The 22,895-nt window shown below is 43.3% G+C and overlaps 1 protein-coding gene across 1 annotated transcript in view; it reads left to right on the top strand.

Moving 5' to 3' along the window:
• Positions 1-22,895, top strand: part of ERI1 (exoribonuclease 1) — a 179,252-nt gene that overhangs the window by 116,153 nt on the left and 40,204 nt on the right. Inside the window, exon 6 of the mRNA XM_044060940.1 lies at positions 20,456-20,570. Coding sequence (XP_043916875.1) covers positions 20,456-20,570 — 115 coding nt within the window. The remainder of the gene's footprint in view (positions 1-20,455; positions 20,571-22,895) is intronic.

A 22,895-nucleotide genomic window follows, 5' to 3' on the forward strand; every position in this document is an offset into this window, starting at 1 on the left:
TTTTTTATCCAGACAGGGTTTCTCTGAGGACAAACTCGACATTTATGCCTAAGGTAGTGTCCAGTGTGGCCCTTAACCAAACTATTCATCTGCCTACTTTTTATCCAAACCCACAGAATAAGGGGGAGAGAATGCTGCATTCTTTGAACATACACAGACAGCTACGCTTCTACCTCAACAGAACCAAAGCTTTCAGAAAGACTGAGCAACTACTAGTGGCATATGCTGCAGGATCACAAGGAAAGGCTTTCTCAAAGCAGACTATTTCAAAATGGATAGGCCACTGCATTAGTTTCTGCTATTCACAACATGGCAAGCCAGTGCCTAAGGGCATTAGGCCACATTCAACCAGAGCAGCAGCCACTTCAGCAGCCTTCTTCAGGGGAGTACCAACCAAAGACATTTTAAAGGCTGCTACCTGGAGTTCAGTGCACACCTTTACAAAGCACTATCATTTACCACTCTACTCTAAATCCAGGGCAGGCTTTGCCACTGCAGTTCTGCAGGGCCTCATAGACGCTCCTAATGCTATTTAGCTCCATTCTCCCAACCATAGCTTTGGGATTCAACCCAAGTGTAATGACTGCAACAGTGAAACACGAAGAACATAGTACAGTTGTGTACACTTACCATAAATGTAGATGTTCGAGTGTATTCACTGTTGCAGTCCAGGTTACCCACGCACCATCACCCTTCTCTTTTTGCTGGAACTTAGCTGCACTTCTCTAATCTATACAACCTGTGTGGTGTATTTGCTTGTAGATGAAGGTATAATATATATTTTGGTGCATGCATGTTTTATTGGCATATTTTTAGATTACCCTTTTGGGGGCACCTGACATCTGGGGCAAGAAAAACTGAAGAAAATGGCGTCGGCTGCATCTTTTATACCCCTGGCACACTGACGTTAGGGAAGAGGTAACAGCAACCGACGCCGGACCTAGACTTTGGAATTCGGGCTGACTGAGGGTAGCCTGCCAGCAGGATAACCCAAGTGTAATGACTGCAACAGTGAATACACTCGAACATCTACATTTATGTTAAGTGTACACAACTGTACTATTCCTGAATATTCCTAAAGGGAGTGAAGGTCGGGATTGTTTGTCATTTATGTCAGCACAACTTGATAAAGGGACAGATATCCCTGCAGATTAGGTAGCACTTAATGGGGCCCACACTGTATACATGGCTCCGAGGGGGTCACTGAGATTTCCTAGACCAGCTGTAATCAAAGTCCATTCATACTTATGAAAAGAATAAATGTTGAGTAGACTATAGCAGAAGGGAAAAGAACTGAAATTGATCAATAGAATATTTGTGGACCTGTGACTACTTGCTTGGGACTTTCATTAGAAGGAACCAATTCATGCCTCCTAGAAAACTGCCCAAAACTGAAGTTTTGGTTACTATACCCAGCTAAGTTTAAGATTTTCTTTCTGACTAGTGCAAAGACATTTTTGAACACACAAAATGGTATGATGAAACTACAAAGACACGAGTATTTTCTGCAACCTGATGATCCAAACTTTGTGGGTGAATAACATCCCGCAAGGACCATGGGCATTAGCAAATCTCAGGAGAGAGACGGAATGTAACAGTTTCCTATATTTAAAAAGAGGCTGTAACGACTTGGAGAAATGGAAAAACACTCCCAAGAAAATCACGGAGGAAGATGCAGCCAATAGCTGTCATTCGACATAGACGATTATTTGCAGGATGGGACATAAACTCTTTTAATACTGAAAGACTAAAATAGGATCCGTTATCTGCATTGAGAGAGGACATTAAAAGTTTGTAAGTAGTGATTTACAAGTGTACGGAGATGCACTTTGGAGGGTGTGTGTGTGTGTGTGGGTGCGTAAGATTAATTCTTTTCTTTCACAGAAGTTGTCTGACCTCATTTATGAACAGCATCTTGGTGTTTTACATTTGGGGCAGTAGCTTTAATCGGCTTGGTTTGCATTATTGTCTTTGTTAGTGATGGGCAATTAACCTTGGTGGAAATATCATATTAAGTATTGTGTAAGCATATGAGGGCTTTCTTTGTCGATTCCACCCCTTACGGAAGCTTTAACACATGTCTAGTATAAAAGTTGTTAGAGCCAATAGTTGTAGCTCATTAGAGCATTTCATTAGACAGTGGAAGGGAGCAAACAGACATGCTATAACTTGTGTTGTGCCCTGCATTGATTCAGTAGGGAGTGTTTTACAGTAATTTGGGCTGAAACACAAACAGTGGTTGAACAACTTAATCTTTTGTCATAGTTCTTCTGAAATGCCATATCTTTGGAGAAGAGCAACTGAATACTCTGAAAGGCTGTGGGGAGAAAAGGAGGGCCGCAAATGTCATGGGGGGGGGGGGGGGTTGCCCTGCAACTCTGACATATTGCAAGTTGAGCCGTTAACAGTTTATAATAGGACAGAAGATCACTTATTTAAGGTCCATTCTAGACGATATGCTCAATGGGAGCTTCTCCTGTTTTAAATGTGCCATAAAGGGATAGAGTGTTAAGATTTTTTGAGTAGATTATGAATGATGCAAGGGACTTTAAAGGATGGATTTGGTCTGGAGGGTGCAGGCATAAATAAATGTTTTGAATGCTAGTTAAGAGCTTGGGATCAAGAACATGAAAGGAAGCTGAACAGTGATATTTGGGGCTAATTTCTATGTAGTTTGTGTTTAATTCTTATTTTGTTAGATAGATATGGCTTTGATGGGTGCACTTGTGGGAGATTTGAAATTAAGAGATTTCCAAACAAGCTTTCTATTTTGATAAGGTTCATGGACTAGTTCCTTGCCAAAGGGGAGTAAAATTAATGACCAGTACAAAACTATGCCAGAAGAGCCAGACATGTCTTGAGGATATTATCTTGGAATGTCAGTGGCCTTGTAAATGAAGTAAAAATGCAGAAGGTGCTGGAACACGTTGGACAGTCCAAGATAGATTTTGTGATGTTACAAGAAACTCACTTAAATAGAACAGACCATTTTGCTTTATCCCAGAGAGGTTTTCGGGAGAGATTTCATGCTGTGGTGTCGTTAACAAGAGAAAGGGGAGTGGTTAGTGTCAAAAGAAGTGTCTGTCCATTCTGGGTAGAAGATCCCAAAGAGGCTGACTAGGGCAGGTATGTATTCATATGATGGAACTAACTGAGTAAATGATTAATCCTATATAATGTCCATCTACCACCGAAAATTATTAAGAATGACTTAAGAAATCTTTTTTAAATGACATTCCAACAAAGAACAATCATACAAGTGGAAGATTGAAATTTAATTATTTCCACAGATGATGTATGGTGTAAATGGAGGGACCCTAGGATGAGAGAATTGATTTCTGAAGGAAGAGCACGGAGGTATATCCTAAGAGATTGTTGGATGATAGATGTGGGTGACGTCAGATATATTAAAAAGGAATTCACTTTTTTTTTCATCACAGTTTGAGACACAGTCTTGATAGGTTTTACGTGATGAGAACATGGGTTCGTGATAACACATCACAGAATGAAATTGGATCATGTTCCTTTAAAATTATATATTTTGGCTCCAGATCTAGATGGGGTGGGGGAGAACACTGGAAACCCACATGGAAGTGGTTGAAAAGTAAATAGCTGAGAATTAATACTCCCAGAGCTATGAAAGAAAGGTGCAAAATGTCCCAAGGATTGGGGTGGGGGATTCAGGTATGGGAGAAAATTAAAGATGGATTTGAAAATGGGAACACAGAAACAGGAATGTGATCTTAAGAAACAGAGAGAAGAATTCAGACTTTCTAAATTAACCCACATGAAGATGTTACAATTGGACAGGTAACTTAACAAAGAAGGAAACAAAGGAATTAAGTGAACTGGAAAGGAAAACTGATGAATATAGATGAGGCAATAACAAGAAAACAAATTATGCTTAAAGCTTACTATTTTGCTAATAGCAAAGCACAAAAGTTTCTTCAACAAGATTAAGGCAGCAGGTGGTTGAGAGGTGTGTGTACAAAATCAGGAACCTGAGACAGGGTCTTTGCACACAAAGTCAGGAGAACTATCAGAGGTTTTTAAAAAATATTATGAGAAGTTATGTAGTCCTCAAAGAGTAAGCCCGGGATTGGCCTATCAGGTTGAATGAATTTTAAAAAGAGTGGATTCAGTTAAAAAAAGCTATATGAAGAAGAAAGGGTCAGTTTAATTCACCCAATAACAATGCAGGATATAAAGGATCAAATGCACAGGTAAAAGTAATACCTGAGGTCTAGATGGAATTCCCTTCAAATTTTGGAAAGAATCTTGAGATGATATTCTTCCCACTAATATTTTTCTTTATCAGTAGAGCCTTACTGCATAATGAGATGCTGGCCTCCTAGAAGAAAGCTATAATATATTACTGAAGGAGAGAAGACAACCAGTATTGCCCAGTTTGTATTAGCAGATATAAATATTAATTGTTTTATGGCAGTTCTTTGTACATAAACTTGCCCTGATTCTCCCAAGAATTATAGATGTTAATCAGTGTGGCTTTTTAAAAGGAAGACAAACATTTGACAACATTTTAAGAACCCACGTGATACATATGTAGACAGAAAAATTAAATACAGAAATATCATTGTGGGTTTAGACTTGGAGAAAACGTTTGATAGTGTCCATTTGAGAAATTTCTGTGAGATTATGCAGAGTATGCATTTCCAAGTAGCGTTTGTAAAATTAAGGCTATCCTGGTAGTGATGAAGGTTTAATGGTAGATTATCAGAAGACTTGTAGAGGTACTTGTCAGGGCTGTCGTTTTGTCTCCATTGTTACTTGCTTGACATGTGGAGCCTTTAGTGCAAAAGATAAGGCAGTTTATTATTGGAGGTGTATAATTGTGGCGAAAAAATCTGTTTATTTGTGTATGGCATAATTTTACACTTAATCCTGAGATGGATATCCCAAGGCTTTTGGGGATTAAGATATTTTGCCCAACTTTCAGGATGTAAAATAAATCCGGATAAAACTAAAGTCTTAACAGTAAAATATGTTTCCTTTGAGTTAGTGACCAACTTTCCCCAGCTATGGGTCTTCTCAAGGATGAAGTACTTTGGAAAGTGGTTAACCAAAAGGGCTAGTGAAACACCCTCTGTTGCCTGGAAAGAAGTGGGAATGACAGCAAATGAAATATTAATGAAATGGGGGGACAATCAGACTGAATTTAGATTACAAAAAAAAAAGTAAAAGTACTAAAAATGTGAGTGGATCCTCTTGTGCTATATGCAGCCTAAGCCTTTATGGACTATCTGGGCAAGGAGTATTGGGAGAAAATGTGGAGAGCAATTTTGACGTTTATCAGCGAGGATAAAAAGTGGAGGACACATTGGAATAAGTTAAAACGACCGGCGAGTGAAGGTTGGCTTATTTTACCAAATTTGTTAGTTGAGGGAATCTATTTGCAAAACAATTGTTATGATTCGTATTGGAAAGAAGGATGTTCAGGTGTGTCTTTGTGTGTGTGTGTCTTTGTGTGTGTGTGTGTGTGTGTGTGTCTCTGTGTGTGTGTCTCTGTCTCTGTGTGTGTGTGTGTGTGTGTCTCTGTGTGTGTGTGTCTCTGTGTGTGTGTGTGTCTCTGTGTGTGTGCGCGTCTGTGCTTGTCTGTGTCTGTGTGTACGTCTGTGTCTGTGTGTCTGTCTGTGTGTGTGTCTGTCTGTGTGTGCGCCTGTCTGCGTGTGTGTGTGTGTGTCCCAGTGTCTGTGTGTGTGTCTGTCTGTGTGTGTGTCTGTGTGTGCGTGCGTGTCTGTGTCTGCGTGTGTGTGCGTGTCTGTGTGCGCGTGTCTGCGTGTGTGCGTGTCTGTGTGCGTGTCTGCGTGTGTGCGTGTCTGTGTGCGTGTCTGTGTGTGTGCGTGTCTGTGTGTGTGTGTGCGTGTCTGTGTGTGTGTGTGTGTGTGTGTGTGTGTGTGTGTGTGTGTGTGTCTGTGTGTGTGTGTGTGTGTGTGTCTGTGTGTGTGTGTCTGTGTGTGTGCGTGTCTGTGTGTGCGTGTCTGCGTGTCTGTGTGCGTGTCTGTGTGTGTGTGTGCGTGTCTGTGTGTGTACGTGCGTGTCTGTGTGTCTCTGTGTCTGTGTGTGTGTGTCTGTGTGTGTGTGTGTGTGTGTGTGTGTACGTGTGTGTCTGTGTGTGTGTGTGTGTGTGTGTATGTGTGTGTATGTGTGTGTGTGTCTGTCTGTGTGTGGTGGCGGGAATGATTCACAAATGCAGAGATTAAATGTTTGGTTACAAGCAATACAAGTAGCCACAAAGAACGTTATATAGCAATATATACAACAGTATATGTCAGTCACTGAGAGGGAAATTAAGCCCTGGCAGTTTGAGTTATGACTTCAAGGTTTGTGAAAGCAATGTTACTCGCTGGATACAAGAATGACTATCAATTGGTTTAGAAGCAAATTAAACATTTATTATTGGGAACAGCAGAAAGAGAGAAGAATGCTAAAATAAGTTGAGCATCTGTAGTTGGAGAACCTTAATTTAGCTATGAGGGAGTTTGTGTAGTACAGGGGTATCTACGGCATTTTGGTAAAAATAGATTATATTAAAAAATTTTTAATTAGCGATAACCGACTTGATGATAAATACTAATAGAAGCTAGAACTGGGGAAGCTGATAAATAGTAATAAGTAGGAGTTATAAATCACTCTTGAAAGAAAGGTGCAAGACAAATTAAAATGATTTTGAGTTGGCTGGCAATCACTAGTCGGGATATCTCCGATGAAAGGTGGTCAGACATTTGCTTGTTGGCCAGGCTAGCTAGTAGGAAGTTCAAAATATTTGCAGGGAAGTACATCCACTAATATTTTTATGCTCCAAGTAGACTTCATAAAATATTCCCAGATGATTCACCAGCATTATTGAATATATAGAGACACCCAAGAAGGAGAGTGGGCCCATATTTTTGGTCCTGAAGTAGACTTGAGGGCTTTAAAAGGGATCTGCAGGATCTGTTAAGTAGAATTCTTGGAAATGTATGAGAACTTCAAGACAAAACTTAAAACTCAATTGGCTTTGAAATATTGAGGTCAAGAGACATGTTAAGATATTATCTGCTCTAGTTGTGATAGTGGCTAAGAAGGGAATAATGAGATTGGAAAAATAGTCACGAGCCCAATGTAAGGAAAGTATGCGACATAATGGATACAATACAGAGAGAAGAGCAATGAATTATAGTTCTAGTAAAATACACAAAATGAAGTGGGAACTTTGTTGAATATTTCTCTCGACTTTTACTAATCAGAGCACTTGTGATAAAGCTGATTTTATTAAAGGCTGTGTTTGCTGACAGGTATTAAGTGTAGAGTCTATTATTTTTTGAGGCTGAATGTTTTTTGTTTATAACTTTTAGAATTCCTGTAAAACTTGGTATTGGAACTCTGGTCATGTTTGGGGAGATCTGAGAAGTGGATATTTTGACTGTAACACTAGGGAATAAGTTAAGACTGCTGTTTAGAACAGCTACACAATGGAAGCAAGACTTGGCACTCAGAAATTCTATAATGCTTTCTCTTTTTCTATAATACCATTTCAGATGATGTAAAGCATTTCCTTCAAGGACAAAGAAAAATAGTATTCTTCATTATGTTATAAAGACAAAATGTATTTATGAATTTATGTTCTGCCGTGGTGGTGCAGCGGTAGCGTTGTCACATCACAGCAGGAGGTTCTCCCGTTCGATTGTTGGCTGGAGCGCCTTGTGTGTGGAGTCTGCATGTCCTCCTCGCAATTGAGTGGCATTCGAAAGACATGCGTGAATGAGCATGCCTTCGTTGAAGCTGGGCGTCGGGCTGGCACGTCAGCACCGCAAAAATCTATTGCCAATCATTAGAGGACCGAAGTTCCACTCTGGTGACCCCTAACCGGGAAAAGCCGAAAGAAGAACAACTTGTTCGCAAAAGAAAGGAAGAAATGAGCATCTTTGCTGTGAACTGAATCTAAAGACATTTGCATTAGGGAGTCTGTTTTGAAGTAACAGCTTGAAAGCTAAAATGTGAGTTAAGTCTTGATTTCTTTTTTTTAAATAAGTTGCTGCAACCCCTAACAAGACATCTCTGTGAATCGATAAAATAAATGTTGTTGATATTACTCAAGGTCTGTCCCGACAAAAAAAAAACACTTTTTGTATACATTTCTTATGTGTGATTGTGGAGAAAATATAGTAGCCTCAGTAATGATTTTATTCTTTTTGTGCCAAGACATGCACTCACCTAAACAAGACCATATCATTGGTGAATGTAACACTGATCATGTAACTGCCTTGTGCATCTGTGTACCCCTCTGATGTTAGACTGTGAGGAAAGTGAAAGAAACAATTAGTCACAGTAATATATTTGATCTGAAGTAGTTAACTTCATTTATCTACAACCTTTGGGTATTCGGATCCATATCGGATCCGAGCCGGCAACTTTTTCAAGCATCTGCTCCAAGCTCCTCCCCTTACCCATAATCCCTCACATCTCCTACCTTCCCCCAGATCTCATTTGCTGCTTGATGAATCAGCATCGTGATCTCTTTAGCTCCAAGTTGGGTATCGTAAGTGAATAGTTTTTCTTGTGCTTTTAGTGAGTGTGTGGTCATTAGTTTACCTTATCCCTTCGCTGTTCGTCATTTTTTTGTGTTAAAAAAAAAAAAAGAAGTTGTGCTAAAGTAGCATAGCAGGCCTTCTCGACTTTAGTGTATGTGTTGCAGTGTTGGGTTAAGGTTTGGCTGAGTGGGTTTATAGTATGGCTGAGCAGCCTAAACATACTTTTAAAAAATGCACAGAGTGTGGCCATAAGCTTTCACTGGCTGATGGGCACACTCTGTGTGTTATTTGCCTGGGTGTTCCCCATCTTTCCACACAGTGTAATGTGTGTGCAGGGTTCAACCCCAGGGCCCTAAAAGAAAGGAAGGCAAATCTGGTAGCTAAGGGCCTTCTGCCAGTTTCTTCTCTAGACACAGCGACCTTGGCCCTTCCAGTAACTGCTCAACCCCCCCCCCCCATGCTGGGACTCAACCTCCCACTAGGCCTGTTGAAGGGGGGACTAAAGGAAAGGAAAAGGATGACAAAGAGAAGAGAGGGGTTAGACCGTGCAAGCTGTCTCCACAACAGGAGCCTTTCCCTAGCCTGCCTTCCAAAGTGACTAGGACTACATCTCCTCGGCTCCACTCCCCGAGGTTCTCCCTGGAGCCGACGGAGCCCTTGGACCCGAGGCCTTCATCGAGGTCGTTACACCGACCAGCCAGATCCGAGTTGGTCGCCTCCTCACGCTCGACTCGAAGTCTGTTGGAGTTGGATACGGACAGGATGATGAGGAGGTTCATTCGGACCCAAATCCAAATAGGAGTCTTGCCAGGCCCCTCTCCCTCCGGAGGGGGGGACCTCCATGCCCTTCTTTCATCCAATTTCTCCTTCCCTGATCCAGCCTGCAGTTTCTGGGTTTATGTATCCAAGGATCCTCTGAGCTGGGGATTCAGCGCGGACTGTTCCTCCAACCTCTACTCTGGCAATTACCTTGAGTTCCTCGGATCAGACCTGTTCGGATCTGAGCAACTCTCTGGGCTGAGGATGAGGAGTTGGTTCTGAGGGGATGGAGGTGTCTTCGGCTCTGACATTGTCGGATCCAAGCCATTCCTTTGGAACCTCTGCTACTTCTGCCTCAGCCCCGATCCTCACGGCAGAGCCAAGTAGAGCTTCCTCGCGGCAGAGCCGAATAGAGCTTCCTCCTTGTTGGTTGCTAAGGAGGTGCGTGCTCCATTGGCGTTCGACGTGGTGGAGAGGGTTCTCTCCCAAGGATCGAGACCCCAGCCTATTTCCTTGGACTCCACCCTGGCTCCTGTGGATTTGGTTACGACTTCCTTCAGCTTGTCCCAGGGACAGCCTGTGCTAGAGGACCCCCAGGTGGATCCCATAGTGGACCCACCCATGACTCACAAGCCCTCTTCAGAGAGTACCACTGAAGAGGGTCCCTGTAAGGACACGTGTAAAAGAAGGCACCTGGACTCTCCCGAGTCCCTGACAGAAGATACTGACTTTTATGAAGGAGAGGGTTCCCCCTGGTCACCTCCCAAGGATGTCTCCTTTGGAGACATCATGGAGATCCTCCGCCAGAGGGGAGGTTGGTCAGCCCCAAAACCCTCTATGGATGAGTCAGTGTTCCTGGAGGCCTTTGGCATGGGCACATCTACATCCTGGGTGTCCCCTCCTGTGTATCCCTTAGAGGATCTTATTACCACATGGGCATGGAAGGAGCCTGACACCATAGAGCTGATACCAAAACTCCTGGACAGGATCCTCTCTCCTCCCTCAGACAGACAGACAGGCCTGGTACAAGTGATCCCCGGTTGATGCTATGGTGGTTGCAGCTGCCACCAAGAGGGAACTGACACAGGAAAGTTCCTCGTTCCACCCTCCGGACAAGGAGTCTAGGGCGGTGGATCAGTTTGGGAAGTGTGTATTTTCTTCAGCGACATTTTCCATTCGAGCGATTTGGCACACGTCATACGACTTCAGCAAGATCTAGTCACAGAGTTTGTTGTGTCGCCCCCAGAGTCTTTGTTGCAGGAGGAAAAGCGATTATTCTCTGCGAAAATGTCGACTCTCAAATCAGTTTCGAACACGTCCATGCATCTTCTTTCCCCTGCCACGGAAGGAGAGGCTAGGGTGGTTGGGACTGGCGTAGCTATGAGGCGACACGCTTGGCTCAGACTGCATCAATTTGTGCATCCTTTCAAGACATCGTTCACAAATGCTCCCTTCGATGGTTCTTCCCTGATCGGGAAGACAGTACGTGACACTCTAGTCCAGAATGAAAAGGACGGGAAGACTCTGTCTGCTGTCAGAGTCTGCTTCTCTAGCCCTCAAAGATCCTTTTCTAGGAATCAGAGAGGGCAAAAGAAGATGTGGTTCTGAAAATCACAGTTTTCCCGGGACTCTCAGGACAACTCATCCCCTAGAGGCAGAAGGGGATAAGACAGGCGCCACCCCAGAGGCAGAGGGGGCCCTAGGAATTTTGTGTCTCGGGAGACCTTCCTGGATAGACCCACGCAGCAGCCCTGAGGGGGTTGCCCGACTGTCCTACTCTGGAGACAAGTCGGGGGAAGATTATCATTGCACCTAACGGCTTGGGAGTCCATTACTGTGGACCGTTGGGTGCTTCAAATAATATCCAGAGGCTACTCCATCGTGTTCATTACCCCTCCTGTCCAACCACAGCGCCTCCCGGATGTTCCACCCACTCAAAGGGAGACAGGAGCGCAAGAGATTTTAAAGCTGCTTTATAAACGAGCCCATCGAACCGGTCCCCCCAGATTAGTCTGGGTTAGACACTTACTCCAGGTTCTTTTTAGTGCCAAAAAAGACGGGGGACCTCGGGCCCATATTGGACCTGTCAATCCTGAACCTGGCTGTAAACCAGCAGAAATTCTGGATGGTCACCCTGCAGTCCATTCTACCGTATCTCCGAGAATGCGACTGGATGTGCTCGATAGACCTCCAGGACGCTTACTACCATATCAAAATTCGCAGAAGCTCCTGGAGATTCCTTCGCTTCCGGCTGGGAGCCAATCATTTCCATTTCAGAGCCCCACCCCTCGGTCTCACCACAGCCCCCAGGGTGTTTACCAAGATTATGGCAGTCGTAGCGGCTCACCTGAGGCTTCAGGGAATTCAAGTGTTTCCTTACCTAGACGATTGGTTCCTCGCTGCTGCCATCAAGCATCTTCTTTGCATAGGTAGAGACTCCTTCCTGCATCTTGCAGTCAACCTAGGGATTACCATCAATGGCTCCAAGTCCCTCTTGAACCCCGTACAGATCTTGGAATTTATAGGGGCATGGCTAGACACCCTCCAATTGAAAGTCTTTCTAACTCAGGACAGGGTCCAGAGCCTACGGGCCCATGTATCAGCGATCCTGGGTCCCAGGCTGCCAATGGCGGGCGATGGTCTCCAAGCCCTAGGCTCCATGGCCGCAGCAATCTCGATCCTTCCCTGTGCGAGCCTTCACATGCAGGTGCTTCAGTGGACCTTTGCAGTACAGTGATCTTGGCTAGACCTCCCCATGGACTATCCAATTCGAATCAGCAAAGCCTGCAAGGCGTCTCTTCTGTGGTGGCTCCAATCGCTGGAAATCTTGGCAGGGCAACCCTTCATAGCACCCACAGCCCAAGCCACACTGACTACTGATGCCTCCCAGCTTGGGTGGGGGTACACTACTAGGGAAGGACGGTCCAAGGCACGTGGTCCCAGACCGAGACCAGATTGCATATCGGTGTTCTGGAGATGAGGGCAGTGCTTTTAGTGTTGCAAGCCTTTCACGTTGTTCTTCCCCCGGGGACGATTGCAGTTCAGTCAGACAACATGTCTGTTGTCTGGTATATCAACAAACAGGAGGGAACCAGATCTTACCCTCTCTGTCACGAGGCTATGAGAGTGTGGGAGTGGGCGATCTCCACCAGTCTGTTTCCAATTGCAACGCTTATCCCGGGACGCTCTAACATTTTAGCGGACAGATTGAGATGGGCTATTCTAATGCCATATGAGTGGTCTCTGAAACAATCGATAGCGGCGGAGATCTTCCTTGCGTGGGGTCAGCCTTGCTGCGATCTCTCCGCATCTCCTTCCAATGCAAAGTGCAGTGAGTTCTTCGCTCTGATCCCCTCATCAGGGGACTCCCCCAGAGACGCTCTAGTCCATGCTTGGCCTCCCGGGTTACTGTATGCTTACCCCCAGTTACCTCTCATTCTGAAGTTTCTTCAGAAAGCTTGCCGACTGGGGTGCAAAGTGACACTCATTGCCCTGTTCTGGCCTCATCAGGTGTGGTTCCCCTTCCTCTGGTCTCATGCTCTAACTCCTCCTTGGATTCTGGATCCTTGCCTAGATCTCATCTCTCATCCATTGGGCACCTGTCTGCCCGACATGGACAGCCTCAAGCTGACACTTGATTGCTCCAGTTCCCCTGATTGCCAGGACTTCCGGTCTGTCATATTCAGTAAAGACTATTCTGGTGGCATCCCACAAGGCTTCCACTAGGAAGATTTACCGCAGCAAATGGAAACATTTCTCTGTTTTGGCTTCTCAGAGGAATCTAGATCCCTTTACAGCCCTGGTTCCTGTAGTGTTGGAGATTTTGGCCAATTTTTTCCAAGAAGGAGCTAGTTCCTCCACATTTATAAAGTGCAACTGGCGGCCATCTCTAATTTTCATGTCGGTGAAAACATGAATGTTCTGGCCTCTTTGAGACCGTGTAAAGCTTTTCTGAAAGGCACCTTTCTTTTACGCCCTCCGGTCAAGGACTCAGTCCCTCCTTGGGATCTTACCCTAGTTCTGCAGGTATCAGTTGCTCTTTCCTTTGAACCAGCAGCGTCAGTAGATTTGAAGTTCTTATTTTGGAAGACAGCTTTCCTAGTGGCTATTACTTCATCTAGGAGAGTTTTTGAGATTCAAGCTTTGTCTGCCGTGCCCCCTTACTTGATCTTTCATAAAGACAGGGTCTCACTCTGCATGAACCCTTCCTTCTTACCGAAAATTGCTTCTGAATCAAACATTAATCAGACGATTAACCTGCCTGTTTTCTTTCCAAATTTTCAGAACAAAGGTGAATATAAACTGCATTTGCTAGATGTTCATAGACCGCTTTATTTCTGTTTACACAGAACTAAACCCTTTTGTAAGTCTGACCAGTTATCCGTGTCCTTTTCTAGACCCTTTCTTGGCAAAGCCATAGCCAAGGTCTCCTTAGCTAGATGGATTACACAATGTATACTGCAAATCTATAAGGACAAAGTTCTGTCCCTGCCTGGTCCTGTTGAAACTCATTTTACCAGATCTGTGACAACTTCTGCTGCTTTTTGGTCTAGGGTTTCACTGGATGATATCTCTGCGGCAGCAACCTGCACAAGGTCACATACATTCATTTCTCATTAAAAGCTGGATTTGATCTCCAGAGGGAGAGCATTCTTTGGCTCTGCGGTGCTCAGGAATATCCTTCCATGAGGGCCTCCCAGGAGTTTTGGTAGCTGGGGACTCTGTCCCACAGGTTGCAGATAAATGAAGTTAACAACTTCAGATAAAGAAGTTATGAACTCACCATAACGTTCCAACTGAGTAGTTATACTTCATTTTCTGCAACCGTCCTGCCCTCCTTCCCCGAACCTGTTCTAGGTTAGTGATGTTATTGAGTTGCTGATAGTTTGGATAGTGGCAAACTCGATCTGAGGGAAGGTAGGCTATGTGAGGGATTATGGGTAAGGGGAGGAGCTTGGAGCAGATGCTTGAAAAAGTTGCTGGCTCAGATCCTATATGGATCCGAATACCCACAGGTTGCAGAAAATGAAGTATAACTACTCAGATGGAACGTTATGGTGAGTACATAACTTCTTTTTTGTTGCACTTAGACAGGTATATTTGACCCCCACCAATCCACAACAGTTTCATTCTGATTACTTAACTTCCATTTGATTTCATCCATAGTGTGCTCCCCAAGCAGATACCACAGTCACCCACAATGTGTTATTGCCAAAAAGTGGATGAATAAGAAATGGCTACAATGATGCATTTTCAGTTTGTGTTACAGCCTGCCCACCCTACTAAATAAATTGACCGTGATTCAACTGTTCTCTAGGAAGTGTGCACTGTTACTGCCTTTGTGTATAGCTGACATCCCACTGTCATGCAAGTAAAATTACCTGAATGGGAAATCTGAGTCTAGTAAAGGAAGCCGGGATCCTGGTCCTTTTGCGACAACTATCACTTGCATGGACTTTGTATACACATGGCCAATAATGCACCCACTTGCTGCAGTTATTTATTTTTTTCTTTTAATGATGAAATTAATGAAAATGGTCCAAACAACTGTCATTTTCAGCAATAATGTTACCTAAAAGTGATTTGATCAAAACAAAATTGCTTTAAAAATCTCAGACCAGACAAGTCTGCTTGTCCAGATTTATTTTTTTCTCTCTAAAATTAATAAACATCTCCCAAGCATTATTCTCACCTTCCTGACATCAAGCCATTGTTTGTTCTTTTTTTTCTAAGTCTGATAAAAATCCTGCTGGTTTGTCTGTATCCTGCACTAACTCATACTCTGAAGATGTCCACATCTTGGACATCTTGGTAAGCCTGGGTGATTCTGAGACTGATATGCTGCTGCTGATTTATTAAAGCATTTATTGTAGCACTGAAAGCAGTCTCACTGGTGAAGCTGCTTACAAATGTGACAGTCCATGGAGCAGGCAATGCAAATTACCTATGTATTGTCCCCAGAGATGGTACTGGCATCACAGTAGCACTTTGACCCCAGAGATGGTACTGACATCACAGTAGCACTTTGAGTCACTCTACCTTATATTTTTTCCTTGAGAAAAAAAACTTTTTTTTTAACTACTCATTCACCCCATAAAATGGTCTCAACTTATACCATAACCACAGGTAGGTGTTGTGGAGCTATCCCTGTATATATGTCTGCGTGTGTTTGTAGGTGGATGCGTGGGTGTGCCTGTAGGGCCATGAAAGCAGCTGCATGGGTGGGTGTATGTGAGAGTATATCTGTGGGTGCATGCTCATAGGTTCATAGGTTGGTACTAGGCTATCAGCCCTAGGGCCTATACAAGCCTAGCCATAACAATTCCCTGGCTATTTCTTCCCACATTATTTACTTTCCTGGACCCCTGTCTAGCAGGGCGACTGACGTGATCCCTGGGGTGAATTTCCTTTCTCCCATCCAATCGTCAAGGTTCCTCTTGAAGAGGTCCAAAGAGGCACTCTGCTTGACATGTATGGGCAATCTATTCCAGAGTCTGGGGAGTCTCTGGGTCAGGAACCTATCCCTCCAGCATGTTTTGTTTATTGTGATGACAAGGTTTAGATCCCTGGAGCGTGTAGCTCTGAGGGATTGGGATTTCTTTAAGTGTAGCATGTCCAACAGCTCTGGGTTTGACATGGCCTTGTATGTTAAGCAGAGATCGCCTCTGAGTAGACGATATGACAGAGTATAGCTGGAGTTTTTAAGGCGGTCAGCGTGGGGCATCTGCTTTAGGCCTGTGATTCTTTTAGTGAGGTATTTCTGAGGCCTTTCCAGTTGTTGCAGATGTCTTGAGAGGTACATACCAAATGGGGCGTTGTATTCTATAATGGGTCTAATGAGGGATGAGTACAGTGGGACAATGATCTCCTTTTTTCTGGATGAAAAGCCCTTCGTGATGAAGTGTGCCACATAGAAGGATTTCCTGACTGTTGTGGCGATGTGGTTATCGAAGGTGAGACCACTGTCCACCTGTGTCCCTAAGTCTCTTATCACACTTTCTGTGTTTAGTGTACTGCCACCTATATGGTAATTCATGGATACATGTTTTTTCCCAAAGGGGATAACCATACATTTCTTGGCATTGAGCTTGAGCCCATGGCTCTGGCACCAAGCATCTGTTTCTGTAAGGCCCTTTTGTAGAGTATCCACATCATTTGGGGATTCAATAATGGCTCCCAGTTTGCAGTCATCTGCAAACTTTGTTAGCCAGAGTCCCTTAGTGTTGACCTGTACTTCAGAGACGTAGATGCCAAACAAGAGCGGCCCCAGGACTGAACGCTGAGGTACTCCACTTGTCAGTTGTCTGGAGCTGGATTTGGAGTCGGCTACTTTTACAGTGTGGGTTCTATCAGTAAGCCATTTAGCAACCCATTGGGTGACATAGGGATTAATGCCCAACTTAGTAAGTTTATCTATGATTCCAGAGTGGGGGATGGTGTCAAAGGCCTTGGCAAGGTCTAGATAGGCTGTGTGGACCACCTTACCCTTGTCCATGGCTCTGGAGACTGATTCAAAGAAGTCAATCAGGTTTAGGAGACAAGATCGGCCCTTCACAAACCCAAACTGGGTGGGGTCCAGTGTTTGAAGGTTGCCAATGTCTTTGTTTATAAGTTCCATGATAATACGCTCCATGGCCTTGTAGATAAGGCTTGTCAGACTGATGGGACGGTAGTTTCCGGGATCCAAGGTGGATCCCTTCTTGTGGATTGGGATAACTGTAGCTCTGCGCCACTCAGTGGGCACGAAACCTGAGGTGAGGCTATGATTAAACATGACACTTAGGTGAGGTGCCAGTTCATATTGTAGTTCATGTAGTACACAGCCGGGATGTCATCTGGTCCCATGGATGCTGTATTCTTGGCTTTAGAGAGTGCGTTTTGTACCTGTGTGGCCGTTATTACTGGAATTTGGCAATCTTCCGGTATTGAGATGGGCCATTTAGGGGTGAGAGGGGGGTGAAGTTGGCACTGAATCGATCTGCCAGGATATTGGCAATATCCTTCGGATCAGTATATTTAATGCCATTCTGTTTTAGCTCAGAGCAGATCTGAGCATTGCCATTTAGATTCTTGACATAGTTATAGAATGCTTTGTGGTTGTCTTTGGAATCTTTGGCAATTTTATTTTCGTAACTAGCTTTGGAAGATTTTGAGGCATCTCAGTTTCTTACTGAGGCTAGTAAGGGAGTTTTTTGCATCCTGGGATTTTCCTCTTTTCTGCAAAAGTTTCTTCCTTTTGTTGTAAAGTTTGTTTATGGCAGGGGACCACCAGATTGACTTCCTTTTTTTGGATGAGAGCATTTTGGTTCTATTTGGGATGGCACGATTCATGCATGAGTGGATGTGCTCGTACAGTGCCTTAGTGTAGGATTCAGCTGTTGAACTTTCAGTTCCCGTCTGCATGGGTGTCATGAAGTTTGTCACTTCTGACTTGAGTAGCATGAAGTTGGCTTTGGAGAAGTTTTTATGGTGGTTTCTTTACTGGGGGTGGGGAGGGATGTGGATGTTAAGGGTGATTAGCTTATGGTCAGACCTGACTAACGAGGGGGTGACCATAGGTATGGACATTGATTTCCCATGTTGGTAATGACCAGGTCTAGGATATTGGAGCCCCTGGTAGGACTATGGATTAGTTGATCCAGGGCGTTGGAATTTATGAATTCCAAGAACCGTTAGCTTAAAGGTGTTGGGACATGAGTAGTTTTCCCAGTTAATGGCAGGGTAGTTAAAATCACCCAGTATTAGGGTGTTTGGTTCTATCTTAATATTTTCCACTATGTTTAGAAAGGTGTAGTGAGAATCTTGGGGTATGGTGGGGGATCTGTAGCAAGCTACAATTTGGATTGCAGTCTTACCTAGTGTTAGTTGCACTTGGAGAATTTCAGACACATTGTGTTGGCCAACTAGCCTGGTGGTGTGAATATCCTTGGTGAATATTGACACTCCTCCACCTTTAGTGTTTCGGTCCTGGTTTGGTGGCCGAAAAGTGTGGTAAGAGTTGTAGCCTGGTATTGCATGGGTGCTCTCTGGAGCCTTGAACCAGGTCTCAGTTACTGCACAGATATCGATGTTCTCCATTTTTAGGAGTGCCTCGAGAGAGTGCATTTTGAGGTTTAGACTTTTAGCATTGTGTAGCATTACCTTCAGATTTTGCATGCTTGTACCTGTTACGGTGGTGGTTTTGTCCTTTGAAGTTTGCCTAAAAAAGGCACTATAGGGGTGGCAAGAGTCTTAGCCAGTAACCTGAATCCCAGGGGCGACAGGTGCAGACCATCTCTGGCAAAACATCGTGTTCTGTCAATCATGTCGTCCCAGGCAGACAGATAACTGGATCCCCCTTTGAATGACATAATAAGCTTAGCCAATTGTTGAAGTCAATCATTTTATCCTTATATTGTGGTATCATTCTGGGCGAAGGCAGGATGCTACTCAGGGCTAGGGTCATACCTGCCTGGGCCACATGATCCGAGAGCTCTTCCATGTCTCTTTTCATGTAGTCCAGGGAGGTACGTCTCAAGTCATTCACTCCAACATGGACAATGACAGAGTCAGATTGATTGCTTGGATGTCTGCGGGTGTGTGTGTGTGTGCGTGCATTTGTGTGTGTGTATGGGTTGGGAGGGAGTGTGGATGTATGTGTACATGTGTTAGGAGGTGCCTGTGTTATCGAGATCCATAACCTGAAAGGGAGAGCACTAGGGCATTCAGGTCTGATAGTACAGTGTTTGATTGAAAGACAAGGTAATTAACTACTAATGTGGTGTTCCTCTGTGCAACTTTGCTTTGTCTCTGAATCCAAGATTCTCATAGTCATGCTATTTGCCAGACCTGTGTTAGCAAATTAGTCCTTGTGGTGAGAGTGAATCCTGTGGCTTGCTTGAAGTTAATCAGTTTTGTGAAGTGACTTGCACATCTGTAAAATATTTTTTGATGAATGCACTTAAAGTATACTATTAGTAGCAGCAATAACTAACTTAATTTCACTTTAATTAGATGAAGGTAATTTTGGAAAAATTTTGGATATTGTATTTAAAAATCATTGCTTGTATCCAGGACTAAATAAGATTTTTATATTTAGATAACTGATGTGAGTTGAGTTAAGCACTATTTATTTTAATTAACATAAAGTTCTCTTTTAAGTATGTAATTTGTGTTTGGCTGAATACTGTATCCTGTTTAACAAGTTTGCTTTTTAAAAACTTATTCGCATGTAGCGTACTTGATATTGCATTAAGTGAAGGCAGTTTATTTGCTCCATGGTTTTAAATGTTTTTTTAAAAGTATTTAATTACAGTAATCTATTCACAGAGACATGAGATTTGATATACTTCCAGCTGATAATTTGTGCAACAGAGTACAGTTTGAGCTGAGATTTGCTGATGTTTCTTATAAACTCTTGCGTGTGAAGGTTTATATCAGGTTTCTGTGCCATTAGGAACCCAGCTCTCTTTGGTCTCTTGTATCACTGCAAGAACATCTCCACAAGTACTAGAACTGAAGACTTGAGGCTCTAACAACATGTAAAAAAAGACTGCCTAAATGGACACATTTATTACTCAGCATTTACCCCATCTCTGGAAGAAATTACCCACAGATATCAAGCAGAGTGCCACCTTTACATTCTTCATATCCGGCCTTGATGACTGGATGGGTATATCTACAGATTCATCCACAGATGAGCCAGCTTAGCCATAAGGGTTGAAAATTGATGGTGGGCATTGAAAAGAAACCAATGGTTTGTGGACTCGTATACCCTTTAATTCCTAAGGAGACTGTCCTCTGCACATTTCTGGTAATATTATGTACCCTGTTAAAGAACTCGTGTTTTAATGACCTTTGTTAGTCACCGTTCTCTGAGCCATAGTCTTCAAGATGTTCCAAAACTGATTCCATGACTTCCTTAAGATAGGTCAGGCTTGAAAGGTGGATAGTTTCATGCTTTGGTCCTGTTCTCATGCTTTTTTTGAAGGGGAATTCAGCCTCCGAAACCTTGCATCCTTTCTTAATTTGTTTTGAAAGTTCTTGTCCAGTTGCCCCCTTTATTTTTCATCTTTCTTCCACGCAAACTAATTCAGACTTGTATGACTAATTCTGTTAGACCATTTGTAGTGGTCATTATATTTTTGCCCTGTTAATGTAAGCTTTTTATTTATGTATTTTTTAAGATCATGGGATATGAGCAAGTTCTTGAATGTTCAGTGTCGGATAAGTCGAATCAAGTATCCACTGTTTGCCAAGCAATGGATCAATATTCGCAAATCATATGTGAATTTTTACAAGGTATGTACGAAAATGAGCTGAGTAAAAGAGCAATCAGTAAATTGAATCATTAGAAAACAAACTATATGATATAAAGTGTTTAAAATTGTCAAGGTAGTCAAGATTGTATCTGATATGAAACAAAACTGCTAAAGAGAAAGCTACACTGTGCATATCAATTATTTGGCCTGCATGTTAATAGTTACTGAAACTGATAAACTTTTTAACTTGCTTAGAATTGCAAAGATGAAAAATGGAAGTGTCTGGGAATTGTATGTAGTGTTTTGGGTGTAACGTGTAAATCTTTAGCTTGTTGCTTTTTTTTTTTTAGTTATGTGAGGCGAGATCCTTTTTAGTCTGATGCAAGGCTTTTCGCAAATGGTCAGATGTTCTCTTTACTGCAGAATGCAGATAAAGGGAATCAGTTGTTTAGAATACTTTTATGGAAATTTGCAATACGTTATCATTTGTTTAGGCAGAGTTTTAATGCTGTAACATCAAAGATCCCTCTGCAGTGTTACTTTTTAAGATTTCAGTCTGTACACACGATTCTGGCACACATTAAGTTCAACAAAGGACAATCTGCTTAGATGCTTTACTTCTTTGGTCTTCCCTACTGCTTGCCAAGTTCAGATTTTGATCAATGTTCATTGGAAAAGTTAAATACCTTCATTGTAGGAAGCTTTGATGTAGCCTTGCTGTTATTAGATCACTAATTGGGGGCCACAGCAGTTATGCCTTTATTGCATAGGCCAGGAGCATAGTGTGGAAGTGTGCCACAAGTGGTAGCATTCCTCTAATTAGCAGGAGGAGAAGCAGAAAAATAATAATTAGGGTCTGCATGACTTAAGACAGGGTAACAGCATGGTAGCCAGCCTGGAGACTGAACTGATGGTCCATCAGACTGTACCAAGGAAGACTGAGTGTCCAGGGAGATAAAACAGATCAGAAGACCAGTCAGTGGCCCAGGCCTCTTCTTTCAAAGCCCTACTGGTTTCTACCGCTGTGTCCTTTGCTCTCTCCCAGGGCTAGTGAGACATTTAATTTATGTGATAGTTTGCTGTGCCTTCAGGTTTTCCACCTTTTTTGGGGGTGACTCCAACAGTGTTGTACTGTACTCCATGTTTGAGCATTTAAAGCTTCATAGGTTGGTACTGGGCTATCTGCCCGAAGGCAATTATTAGCCCAGCCACGTTGTGCGGTATTCACCGCCCCTTTAGTAGTTCCCTAGACCCTTGTACTAGCAGCTAGTACCCTTGGCTCCTATCTAGTAGTGCTGTTGGTGTGATCCTCGGTGTGAACTTTCTGTTACCCATCCACTCATCAAGGTTCCTCTTGAAGAGTGATAGTGAGGGGCTCTGTCTTATGTAGATTGGGACTCTGTTCCATAGTAAGGGAAGTATCTGCAAAGGGAATCTATCCCTCCAGCATGTTCTATTCATTGTTGTGTTGAGGTTTCTATCCCTAGAGCGTGTAGCTCGAGTAGATTTGGTTTTGCTAAGATGGAGCATGTTCAACAATTCTGGGTTGGACATGACTCTGTACGTTAGACAGAGATCGCCTCTGAGAAAGCGGTATGCAACAGAGAACAGTCTTTGCTTTTTCACTCGTGATTTAATTTTTTTTTAATCGTTCATAATAACTGGACTAGTCGTGTGAAGTGAGTTTCTAGTCTGACAACAAGAACTTCTTATAGAACTTTGGCTCAGGGATTCGACTTACTACATGTCCCCTTGAATGCATGCAGACTTTTCAGGGAGGGCCAAAGAGGACTGTCTTGATTCCTCTACTCATTAGGTCTGTAGTCCTCCTGGTAAATTTAGATGTGATGGTGCTCTGATTTCTGAGAGATGACCTTGTGGGTACAGAAGGCCACCCCTGGGGTTTACAGTACAGCTGTGCAGTCATCTTCAGCCTCTGTACCACCTCAGGATGCACTTCCCTGGATATTGGTAGGTGACATCTTTCCTCACCAGGTGCCTCTTAACTGTCTGCGTATGAGGAAGAGGAGCACTTATATGAAGGTAGAATTTGGAACAATGCTCCTCCCCCTTCAGAACCTGTCTGTAGAGGGCAGTTTTTAGATTACCAAGATGTTCTTCATATTGATCACTGCTGCAGTCGCCTAAGCTGTACAAATTATATCTTGCAAGGGTATAACAACCGTTCAGCTTCCAAGGCTTAAGGGCACCATCCACATGCCAAAAGTATTAGTCAGCTAGAGCTTAGCTGAGTAAAAAGATAGTTTTGGGTACCAAGCCCTTTATAGCTGTCCTGCCTCTGAAGAGGTTTCAAGGATCGACAGCACAAGCCGACTGTTGAACATCGATGGTCTGTTTATGCTCT

Source organism: Protopterus annectens, chromosome 2.part0, assembly GCF_019279795.1.
Source record: "Protopterus annectens isolate FY-2018-M chromosome 2.part0, PAN1.0, whole genome shotgun sequence".
Taxonomy (NCBI): domain Eukaryota; kingdom Metazoa; phylum Chordata; order Ceratodontiformes; family Protopteridae; genus Protopterus; species Protopterus annectens.